The 12,773-nt window shown below is 44.5% G+C and overlaps 1 protein-coding gene across 2 annotated transcripts in view; it reads right to left on the bottom strand.

The window, feature by feature from the left end:
- The window catches only part of amacr (alpha-methylacyl-CoA racemase), a 59,201-nt gene that overhangs the window by 33,744 nt on the left and 12,684 nt on the right, over positions 1 to 12,773 (bottom strand). For both annotated transcript variants that reach the window (XM_021602821.2, XM_021602820.2), the window contains exon 4: positions 2,676 to 2,836. In XM_021602821.2, the coding sequence (XP_021458496.2) occupies positions 2,676 to 2,836 (161 nt within the window). The remainder of the gene's footprint in view (positions 1 to 2,675; positions 2,837 to 12,773) is intronic.

Below are 12,773 nucleotides of genomic sequence, written 5' to 3'. Positions count from 1 at the left end.
GATTGCATAGTGGAAAAGGTATGGTGGAATTCAAGATGGTCAGTGATCTGTTTATTAACTTGGCTTTCAAATACTGAAAGGCAGGGCAGGATGGATATAGGTCAATAACAGTTTAGCACCTCTGACAAGAGTGTCGGCAGTACATTTTTTGCTGTTAACATAGAACAGATCTTCCACCGTCAGCCTCGTTAAAATCCTCCAGACCCCAAAATGTCAGTACCGTTATTTTTGCCTGCTTAAAATTTGTAGCTAGATAGCTAATTAGCCAGATGCGCTAGTGTGGTTGCTAGCTAGCTAGAATTTGTAGTAAGCTCTTGTTGATACTAGCCAGATGGCCACAACTAGCTTAGCGAGTAACATTATAATTAAATCAGTATGGATATGTTTTTGAATGAAGCAGCTGCCTGTTAGCTGACGAGAGTCAGACACCCAGGTAAATAGCTAGCTACCTATTTTGTGTTAATTCCCATGAGTCTATGCCGTTGGGGGTGACATATGGAATTGTTTTTAGATGGTCATACCATGATTAATTTAGCTATTTGATTTAGAATTTTAGGACCCATTTAAGTGTTCTCCCCAAAAATATATACATTTGATATATTGAATTTGGCCTTTACTACTACAGCCCGTAGACCCACATTGAATAACACATTCATAAAATGGCAAAAAAAGACAGTACAAAAAAAAAGTCATAAGGAAAAAGGTGGTGGATTACACCGGGAAAAGTGCCGCTTTTTTCCTTTTGACCTCACGCAGACAGTAGTGCTCTTTGATTGGCTTTGCTGGCCACCGACAGGCAGACGATTCTACATTTTGAAACGTCTGGTTCGTTTGTACTCGGTCAGTACGCAGCAAGTGGTGTCTTTTGTTCTAGCAAGAGAAGGAATTACCTCCTACTGTGCTAAGTACCTATCGGCAGTCAGTGTGACCCCTCACAGTTGTGTTCATGTTTGCCTGGTTTTGATTGCCTGTGGCGATAGGTTAAGGGAATCTTTTGAGATGGTTGCCATTGAACAGAATGTCAGGAATAATTGCCTTGCAGACCAACAATAACGATGTGATTGTCATGGCCCCTCACTGGGGCAGTTATCAGCATATTACATGTACTCCTTACTGATAAAGCATCAATCCTCTACATGCATCAGTCCTCTACATTAGGCATGAACAGGAAGTAGCCGGCTGCTTGTATACAATTTGTATGCCTACAGATGCTGTCTACATAAAGATAATTATGTCTTTGCTGGTTTACAGAATGCATTTTAATAGCTACAATAGGATTTTTCCTGTAACTTAAACAGTCTAATTATTTGGAGGGGTACATTTGGAGATCTCCTTAATACACAGTATTAGCCTTAAAATTGGGGTCACTAACTTTAGAAAAGCCATGGAAAAGTACCAACAATCCCTGGAGGAAAAAGAAAAGTACAAGCCTTAGGCAAAATGTAATGTTTACAGCGATCATGGAAGGGGACGTTAATATATTCATTGAAAATGGTGCTTCAGGCATCATGGCGTCGAGGGATCTAATAAAAATATGACACAGTGAGGTGCGGCAAAAGTCAATAAAACCACATCTTGAGCACATCTAGTGCTTGACTTGGACTGAAGTAGGTGCTGGTACTCATTTTAAGTGCTGGTATCGTTTATGTACTGAACAAAAATATAAGCGCAAAATGGAAAGTGTTGGTCCCATGTTTTGTGAGCGGACATAAAATATCACAGAAATGTTCCATATGCACAAAAATATTATTTCTCTCAAATTTGGTGCACAAATTAGTTTACATCCCTGTTAGTATTTCTCTTTTGCCAAGATAATCCATCCACCTGACAGGTAAGGCATATCAAGAAGCTGATTAAACAGCATGCTCATTACACAGGTGCACCTTGTGCTGGGGACAAAAGCTTACTATAAAATGTGTAGATTTGTTACGCAACCCCACAGATGTCTGCAGTCAGCATGCCAATTGCAAGCTCCCTCAACTTGAGACATGTCCACCAGAGCTGTTGCCAGACAACTGAACGTTCATTTCTCTACCAAACGCGGTTTTAGAGAATTGTGCAGTACGTCCAACCGGCCTCAAAACCACAACCTCCACATCCGGCTTCTTCACCTGCGAATTCGTCTGAGACCAGCCACCCTGACAGCTGATGAAAATTAGGAGTATTTGTCTGTGATAAAATTCACATGCTACTGTACATGAGAATGCTTAAAAATATCACAGATACAGTGCCCTTTACGTTTTTCAGTTGTGATTGTGGTACTGGGTTAGTTTAGTGATGGAATTGATCTGGGATTTTACAAAGTGTTGTGAGACTGTACTGAGCTACCCACAAGACATGCTGATTGTGTTGTGATTTCTGTGTCTGAGCAGTGTTCAGGTTAAAGGGGTAGGAAAGAAAAAAAAGTTTGGAAGTTTCTGCTGTTGTTGAGTGCCCTTGTTCAATGTCACAGTGTTATCTACTGTTAAATATACATTATATCCTACGGCATTCTTCAGGCAAAAATCTGTATGCTGCAATGTACAAGCCTTTAAAGGATATGGAGGTGTACAGAAAACAGTACTGTAGGTGTTGTTGATGCCTGGCAGCGTACTGTGAACAGCACTGTGGGTGTAAATGTCGCTTATGAATCTGCTCATGAGACCTCAACTGAGCTGATGTGATCTCGTACTCACCATGCTGGTGTCAACGACCTGCCCTATTCCCGACCTGGTCCTCTCCAGCAGGGCCAGGACCACCCCGAGGGCACAGGTCAGACCCCCGCCTGCAAAGTCAGCCAACAGGTTCAGAGGAGCGTAGGGCTTCTCGTGGCTCCGGCCCAGCATGGACAACAAGCCTGACACAGGAGGAGAGGAATACATGGAGTGAGAAGCAGAGATGGAGGAGGATACATCATCCTTTCTTAATGTCTGTATGGACCATGGTATAAAACATAAACAAAGTAAATGATCTAAAACAAATCTAGTCTAAATGATAAGTCCTTACAGTGGCTTGCGAAAGTATTAATCCCCTTGGCATTTTTCCTACTTTGTTGCCTTACGACCTAGAATTAAAATAGATTTTTTGGGGGGTTTGTATAAGTTGATTTACACAACATGCCTACCACTTTGAAGATGCAAAATATATGTTTTATTGTGAAACAAATAAGAAATAAGACAAAAGACATAAAACTTGAGCGTGCATAACTATTCACTCCCCCAAAGTCAATACTTTGTAGAGCCACCTTTTGCAGCAATTACAGCTGCAAGTCTCTTGGGGTATGACTCTATAAGTCTGGTACATCTAGCCCATTCTTCAAGGCAAAACTGCTCCAGCTCCTTCAAGTTGGATGGGTTCCGCTGGTGTACAGTGGGGAGAACAAGTATTTGATAACCTGCAAAATCGGCAGTGTATCAAATACTTGTTCTCCCACTGTACATCAAACTTTAAGTCATACCACAGATTCTCAATTGGATTGAGGTCTGGGCTTTGACTAGGCCATTGCAAGATATTGTTCCCCCTTAAACCACTCGAGTGTTGCTTTAGCTGTATGCTTAGGGTCATTGTCCTGCTGGAAGGTGAACCTCCGTCCTAGTCTCAAATCTCTGGAAAACTGAAACAAGTTTCCCTCAAATATTTCCCTGCGCCATCCATCATTCCTTCAATTCTGACCAGTTTCCCAGTCCCTGCCAAAGAAAAACATCCCCACAGCATGATGCTGCCACCAACATGCTTACCTGTGGGGATGATATTCTCAGGGGAATAAGAGGGGTTGGATTTGTGCCACACATAGTGTTTTCCTTGATGGCCAAAAAGCTCAATTTTAGTCTCATCTGACCAGAGTACCTTCTTCCACGTTTGGGAAATCTCCCACATGCTTTTTGGCGAACACCAAACGCGTTTGCTTATTTTTTTCTTTAAGCAATGGCTTTTTTTCTGGCCACTCTTCCGTAAAGCCCAGCTCTGTGGAATATATGGCTTAAAGTGGTCTTATGGACAGATACTCCAATCTCCACTGTGGAGCTTTGCAGCTCCTTCAGGTTTATATTTAGTCTTTGGTCTCTTTGATGCCTCTCTGATTAATGCCCTCCTTGCCTGGTCCGTGAGTTTGTGGGCGGGCTGTTTGGAGAGCTCCTTAGTCTTCATAGTGCCCCTTGCTTAGTGGTGTTGCAGACTCTGGGGCCTTTCAGTACAGGTGTATATATACTGAGATCATGTAACACTTAAACAAAGTCCACCTGTGTGAAATCTAACTAATTATATGACTTCTGAATGTAATTGGTGGCACCATATCTTATTTAGGGGCTTCAAAGCAAAGGTGGTGAATACATATGCACGCACAACTTAAGGTTAAAAATAAATCAAATAAAACACGTGATTTTTTTCCCATTTCACTACACCAATTTGGACTATTTTGTGTATGTCCATTACATGGATTCCAAATAAAAATCTATCCAAATTACAGATTGCAACAATATAGGAAAAGGCACAGTATATGCACACACAAGGCCAAAAGTGTGGACACCCCTTCAAATGAGTGGATTTGGCTATTTCAGCCACACTTGTTGCTGACCGGTGTATAAAATCGGGCACCTCCGTAGACAAACATTGGCAGTAGATTGGCCCGTACTGAATAGCCCAGTGACTTTCAATGTGGCACGGTCATAAGATGCCACCTTTCTAACAAGTCAGTTCGTCAAATTTCTGCTCTGCTGGGGCTGCCCCGGTCAACTGTAAGTGCTGTTACTGTGAAGTGTAAACGTCTAGGAGCAACAGCGGTAGGTCACAGCGGTAGATCACACAAGTGCACAGTACGGGACCGCCAAATCGTCTGTCCTCGGTTGCAACACTCAATACTGAGTTCCAAACTGCCTCTGGAATAGAGGTCGACCGAGTAATCGGAATGGCCGATTAATTAGGGCCGATTTCAAGTTTTCATAACAATCGGAAAATCTGTATTTTATTCGATTTTTATTTTATTTTGTATACGTTTATTTAACTAGGCAAGTCAGTTAAGAACACATTCTTATTTTCAATGACGGCCTAGGAACAGGGGCAGAACGACAGATTTTCACCTTGTCAGCTCGGGGGATCCAATTTTGCAACCTTACAGTTAACTAGTCCAACGCAATAATGACCTGCCTCTCTCTCGTTGCACGCCACAAGGAGACTGCCTGTTACGCGAATGCAGTAAGCCAAGGTAAGTTGCTAGCTAGCATTAAACTTGTCTGGATGACCAGGGGAAAGGACACAAACAATCGAGTTACCAGGTGGTTCTTGTCCCTTCAACGCTTCTCTTTTTCTTTTGTGCACAGGTCAGGGGCGAAGCATGGAAACGCGGATGCCCTATCGAGAAGGGAGACATACGTCGCACTGACGACAGTCCCCTCCCCAACAGAGCTAAGGGGGGGTATAGGTCAGCCACCAGGGGGAGACTCGTCGAGGCCTGGTGACAGATGGAGTATACATCACGAGGCGATGGCTCCATCTGCTGGACGTGCCAGGCCTCGACAGGCACGCCGCCAAGGACTAATTGGGGCTGATTGTGGAGTTGGTGAGTAATCAAGGGCTGATTGCTCACCAGCTGTACAAGTCCCATAAAGCTGCCAGAAGGGCAGCACACAGAGGAGGACTGGGGGAAGTAAGGTGACTTCTGTGTAGTTGGAGACGGTGCCCGAGCTAAGACGAGGGAGTTGAGTTTGTGTGCCCGACAGGATACAGCAAGACCTGGAGCCCAGAAGACGGTATCCCGGAGAGGGTCTCATGGGGGAGACCTATCCTTTTCTTTTGATTTCTTATTTAATAAACACCCTTGAAACCGAACTAATCATACTCTGTCCGTGTCTGGTCTGTGTAAACATCTTGACCAAACCCCCTGGCCTGCCACAATATATAATTTTTAAATAATCATAAATGTGACCAGAGGACAATACTCAAAGTATTTCAAAACCCAATTCCCCTATAAGATTTGTAGGACAAATTCATGTCAGTGTTTGTATTTAGCCTACAACATGTCATGAAACTTCTTGAAGCACGGCTCCACCCTACAAAGTGGCACAAAATGAAAAAAAAAGTACTTTGACAATAATTCAGTAAATGCAATAAGTATTAGATTGAGAAAGATTCAAAAAAATGCACCCATACAAAGTAGGCTATTGTATCGACAAAGATGTTTACTTTGTATTAATGTAAAAATGCAAACTTAATTACTGACTATTGTCCCTCCCCATGGGGAAATTTTGTTGCAGTATCATGTACACTAAGTAGAATTTAATACAGTAGAAAACAAATTTACAATACAACATTCGCTTTTCGCGACGCGGATCCTGTGCTCTGCCTTACAAACAGGACAACGGAGTGGATCCCATGCAGCGACCCAAAAAAACGACTCCGAAAAAGAGGGAAACGAGGCGGTCTTCTGGTCAGACTCCGGAGACGGGCACATCGTACACCACTCCCTAGCATTCTTCTTGCCAATGTCCAGTCTCTTGACAACAAGGTTGATGAAATCCGAGCAAGGGTAGCATTCCAGAGGGACATCAGAGACTGTAACGTTCTTTGCTTCACGGAAACGTGGCTTACTGGAGAGACGCTATCCGAAGCGGTGCAGCCAACAGGTTTCTCCACGCATCGCGCAGACAGGAAAAAACATATTTCTGGTAAAAAGAGGGGCGGGGGCGTATGCCTTATGACTAACGTGACATGGTGTGATGAAAGAAACATACAGGAACTCAAATCCTTCTGTTCACCTGATTTAGAATTCCTCACAATCAAATGTAGACCGCATTATCTACCAAGAGAATTCTCTTCGATTATAATCACAGCCGTATATATCCCCCCCCAAGCAGACACATCGTTGGCTCTGAATGAACTTTATTTGACTCTTTGCAAACTGGAAACCATTTATCCGGAGGCTGCATTCATTGTAGCTGGGGATTTTAACAAGGCTAATCTGAAAACAAGACTCCCCAAATTTCATCAGCATATCGATTGCGCAACCAGGGGTGGAAAGACCTTGGATCATTGTTACTCTAACTTCCGCGACGCATATAAGGCCCTGCCCCGCCCCCCTTTCGGAAAAGCTGACCATGACTCCATTTTGTTGATCCCTGCCTACAGACAGAAACTAAAACAAGAGGCTCCCACGCTGAGGTCTGTCCAACGCTGGTCCGACCAAGCTGACTCCACACTCCAAGACTGCTTCCATCACGTGGACTGGGACATGTTTCGTATTGCGTCAGACAACAACATTGACGAATACGCTGATTCGGTGTGCGAGTTCATTAGAACGTGCGTTGAAGATGTCGTTCCCATAGCAACGATTAAAACATTCCCTAACCAGAAACCGTGGATTGATGGCAGCATTCGTGTGAAACTGAAAGCGCGAACCACTGCTTTTAATCAGGGCAAGGTGTCTGGTAACATGACCGAATACAAACAGTGCAGCTATTCCCTCCGCAAGGCTATCAAACAAGCTAAGCGTCAGTACAGAGACAAAGTAGAATCTCAATTCAACGGCTCAGACACAAGAGGCATGTGGCAGGGTCTACAGTCAATCACGGACTACAGGAAGAAATCCAGCCCAGTCACGGACCAGGATGTCCTGCTCCCAGGCAGACTAAATAACTTTTTTGCCCGCTTTGAGGACAATACAGTGCCACTGACACGGCCTGCAACGAAAACTTGCGGTCTCTCCTTCACTGCAGCCGAGGTGAGTAAGACATTTAAACGTGTTAACCCTCGCAAGGCTGCAGGCCCAGACGGCATCCCCAGCCGCGCCCTCAGAGCATGCGCAGACCAGCTGGCCGGTGTGTTTACGGACATATTCAATCAATCCCTATACCAGTCTGCTGTTCCCACATGCTTCAAGAGGGCCACCATTGTTCCTGTTCCCAAGAAAGCTAAGGTAACTGAGCTAAACGACTACCGCCCCGTAGCACTCACTTCCGTCATCATGAAGTGCTTTGAGAGACTAGTCAAGGACCATATCACCTCCACCCTACCTGACACCCTAGACCCACTCCAATTTGCTTACCGCCCAAATAGGTCCACAGACGATGCAATCTCAACCACACTGCACACTGCCCTAACCCATCTGGACAAGAGGAATACCTATGTGAGAATGCTGTTCATTGACTACAGTTCGGCATTCAACACCATAGTACCCTCCAAGCTCGTCATCAAGCTCGAGACCCTGGGTCTCGACCCCGCCCTGTGCAACTGGGTACTGGACTTCCTGACGGGCCACCCCCAGGTGGTGAGGGTAGGCAACAACATCTCCTCCCCGCTGATCCTCAACACTGGGGCCCCACAAGGGTGCGTTCTGAGCCCTCTCCTGTACTCCCTGTTCACCCACGACTGCGTGGCCACGCACGCCTCCAACTCAATCATCAAGTTTGCGGACGACACAACAGTGGTAGGCTTGATTACCAACAACGACGAGACGGCCTACAGGGAGGAGGTGAGGGCCCTCGGAGTGTGGTGTCAGGAAAATAACCTCACACTCAACGTCAACAAAACTAAGGAGATGATTGTGGACTTCAGGAAACAGCAGAGGGAACACCCCCCTATCCACATCGATGGAACAGTAGTGGAGAGGGTAGCAAGTTTTAAGTTCCTCGGCATACACATCACAGACAAACTGAATTGGTCCACTCACACAGACAGCATTGTGAAGAAGGCGCAGCAGCGCCTCTTCAACCTCAGGAGGCTGAAGAAATTCGGCTTGTCACCAAAAGCACTCACAAACTTCTACAGATGCACAATCGAGAGCATCCTGGCGGGCTGTATCACCGCCTGGTACGGCAACTGCTCCGCCCTCAACCGTAAGGCTCTCCAGAGGGTAGTGAGGTCTGCACAACGCATCACCGGGGGCAAACTACCTGCCCTCCAGGACACATACACCACCCGATGTCACAGGAAGGCCATAAAGATCATCAAGGACATCAACCACCCGAGCCACTGCCTGTTCACCCCGCTATCATCCAGAAGGCGAGGTCAGTACAGGTGCATCAAAGCTGGGACCGAGAGACTGAAAAACAGCTTCTATCTCAAGGCTATCAGACTGTTAAACAGCCACCACTAACATTGAGTGGCTGCTGCCAACACACTGACACTGACTCAACTCCAGCCACTTTAATAATGGGAATTGATGGGAAATGATGTAAATATATCACTAGCCACTTTAACCAATGCTACCTTATATAATGTTACTCACCCTACATTATTCATCTCATAGGCATACGTATATACTGTACTCTATATCATCGACTGTATCCTTATGTAATACATGTATCACTAGCCACTTTAACTATGCCACTTTGTTTACATACTCATCTCATATGTATATACTGTACTCGATACAATCTACTGTATCTGCCTATGCTGCTCTGTACCATCACTCATTCATATATCCTTATGTACATATTCTTTATCCCCTCACACTGTGTACAAGACAGTAGTTTTGGAATTGCTAGTTAGATTACTTGTTGGTTATTACTGCATTGTCGGAACTAGAAGCACAAGCATTTCGCTACACTCGCATTAACATCTGCTAACCATGTGTATGTGACAAATAAAATTTGATTTGATTTGATTCATAACATACCACTGGGTCAATAGGAGCATTAGCCCGAGCTGTTTAGGAGGGATATCACACCTGGCACAAATTATTGTCTAGTTCCGTTTTTCCTTCCGGGGGCGCTCTACACCTGCACCCAGAGGGGAGTAGTTCAAAGTTCAGGTACAGGGGATGGCTTGGGTCTAAATAATTGTGAGCCTTGCTGAGGGTTTGACCTTACAGATCTCATCCAAGCTGCTGTGGTGATAATCCTTCTCCGCATATTTTTCTGGCTGACAGTGGCATTGCCAAACCAACAAGCAATACAAAAAGTTAATACTCTCAATTTTACAGGTTTTAGTAGGCACAATTGACTCAACACAGAAGTTTACATAGTCTGAAACAACATGTGTGAGTTTGTTAAGATCAGAGCTGCTGTCCTCATACCTCTCACATAGTACATTCAAAACACCCTTGGAGACGAGTGATACTATTGTCGTTCCAGATGAGGACAGTTTTAACTGTAGGTTTCTCCCTCTCCAGGAGCCAACAGTCGGTTGGCCGAAGGTAGACAACATTGTGGTCTGATGTCCCCAGTGTAGGTCTGGTGGTGGCAGAGAAAGCATTTGGTATTGTCCCATAGCACAAATTCCGAGTCTTATTTTTCCTGGTGTGACATTTCACATACTGTTGGTACGTTCGTAGGACCTTGTGCAAAGTGCAGTTGTTAAAATCCCCTAAAATGTATTTTGGGTGTGTCGGGGAGATGGATTCCAGTTTCTGTGACAGATAAATCATCTCTGATGCCTTTGCTGTATTAGCTTTACAATGTCGGGGGTACAGAGTTGCTCTCTTACCAGGATCGATCTACACCACTGGTCCCTGATAAGCAGGCAGATGCCACCGCCGTGATGTTTCCCTGTGACGGTCAGATCACAGTCCGCTCTGACCAGAGTGAAGCCGGCCGACTCCCCTTCCCTGTCCGGGACTCTGTCATCCAGCCAAGTCTCAGTAAACGGCAGCAAACAGGCCTCCCACTATTCATGTTGGAAGTGCAGATTCGCTGACAGCTCATCGGCTTTTGCCCTCGCTGACTGGGCGTTGATCAGTAAGGTGGTGGGTAAGGGAAGTTAGTTCTTACATATTTTTTTAAGTCTGTCTGATTCCCCCGCGTTCTACACATTTGGGTTTGTAATCCACTCGCAGACAATCAGGGATTAGATGTGCCACTGGGATATCCATTGCGTTCATGTTTGAGTTGCATTGAAGTAGAAACTATCTGCTGTATATTGGAAACTGCTGGCAGCAGTGTTTTCCTAATTTAGTCCTTTTGTAGCAGGTATGTACATGATCAGTCCAACACCACTGTAAAGCCATTGTTTCTCTCCATGTTCCTCTTCCTCTTCATCTCTAATTCCTCTTCCTCCCTCCCCCGAGCTGACAAGGTGAAAATCTGTCGTTCTGCCCCTGAACAAGGCAGTTAACCCACCGTTCCTAGGCCGTCCCTGCTTCCTCCCTGCTGTTGATCCCCGACTCCCCACATCACATGCATACACATGCTCTCTTCCAAATAATTACCTTTTAGGGCAGCGATTCCCAAACTTGGGGTTTCGACCCCATGTGGGGTCAACTGATATGAAAATGAGGTCGCTGGAGAATTTCCAAAACTTTTAATTTTTTTAAAAATTAGCATGCAAAAAAAAAAACTGGCCTCAAAATCGTTGTAATATGGTTAACCTTAAGGACAATTATTTAAATCTAAAAAGTTCACGTCAACCACATTACTTAAATCATGGGAAAAGGCAGTACTTGACCGTTGCAATTTAACCATTCCCACAGTGAATGGCTAAGCCTGCTATGAAACCAGAAACTATTACAGAGACTTATATTACCGGTCACAAATAATATTTTTTTATTTTATTTAACTAGGCAAGTCAGTTAAGAACAAATACTTATTTACAACGACGGCCTATTCCGGCCAAATCTGGACGATGCTGTGCCAATTGTGCGGCGCCCTAGGGGACTCCCAATCACGACTGGATGTGATACAGCCTGGATTCGAACCAGGTACTATAGTAACGCCTCTTCCACTGAGATGCAGTGCCTTAGACCGCTGCAACACTCGGGAGCCCGGGAAAAATGGTGAAAACAATGTGTGGGGAGGCAGAAGCACAGACACACATCAATACCTTTGTCAGATAACACTGCGAAACTAAGAATTGATGCTATAGCTAGCAATCAAGAGGAAACTCTGAACGATTCAAAAAACATCCCACCTTAATCTTTCCAAATGGACGTTAGATGTGGAAACCGAGATGCATAGTCTTTTGTTCGCTACAGTACATGTCGGGGGATGCTATTCACGAGGACATATTCTGTCTCACGATTCCCGAGCATGAAACGGCACAGGGGATGTTCAGTGTGCTGCGTGGCAATATTGACGAAAAACAGATTCCATAGGATCAAATGGTGGGCTATTTCACAGATGGGGCTCCATCTATCACGGAACAGTGGGCAGGCCTCTGCATTTAAACTCATGGCACGCGGATTCAGTTCTCTCGTCTGCATTAAAAACAAATATCGATTCAGGTTGGATTTGACAGAAGAGATTAGGTCAACCACATCCCCTGACTTTGAGATGCATCAAGCATACCCATCTCATTAGTGGTGCTGAGATAATTGCAAATAGGTCTGACAATTTGACTGTCATAGCCCCATATTAAAAGTACAGTTGAAGTCAGAAGTTTACATACACCTTAGCCAAATACATTTAAACTCAATTTCACAATTCCTGACATTTAATCCTAGTAAAAATTCCCTGTCTTCAGTAAGTTAGGATCGCCACTTTATTTTAAGAATGTGAAATATCAATAGTAGTAGAGAGTGATTTATTTCAGCTTTTATTTATTTCATCACATTCCCAGTGGGTCAGAAGTTCACTCAATTAGTATTTGGTAGCATTGCCTTTAAATTGTTTAACTTGGGTCAAACATTTCAGGTAGCCTTCCACAAGCTTCCCACAATAAGTTGGGTGAATTTAGTCCCATTCCTCCAGACAGAGCTGGTGTAACTGAGTCAGGTTTGTAGGCATCCTTGCTCACACACTTTTTCAGTTCTGCCCACAATCTATAGGATTGAGGTCAGGGCTTTGTGATGGCCACTCCAATGCCTTGACTTAAGCAATTTTGCCACAACTTTGGAAGTATGCTTGGGGTCATTGTCCATTTGGAAGACC

This window comes from Oncorhynchus mykiss, chromosome 5, assembly GCF_013265735.2.
Source record: "Oncorhynchus mykiss isolate Arlee chromosome 5, USDA_OmykA_1.1, whole genome shotgun sequence".
NCBI classification, from domain to species: domain Eukaryota; kingdom Metazoa; phylum Chordata; class Actinopteri; order Salmoniformes; family Salmonidae; genus Oncorhynchus; species Oncorhynchus mykiss.
This window is presented reverse-complemented; position numbering and strand designations above follow the sequence as displayed.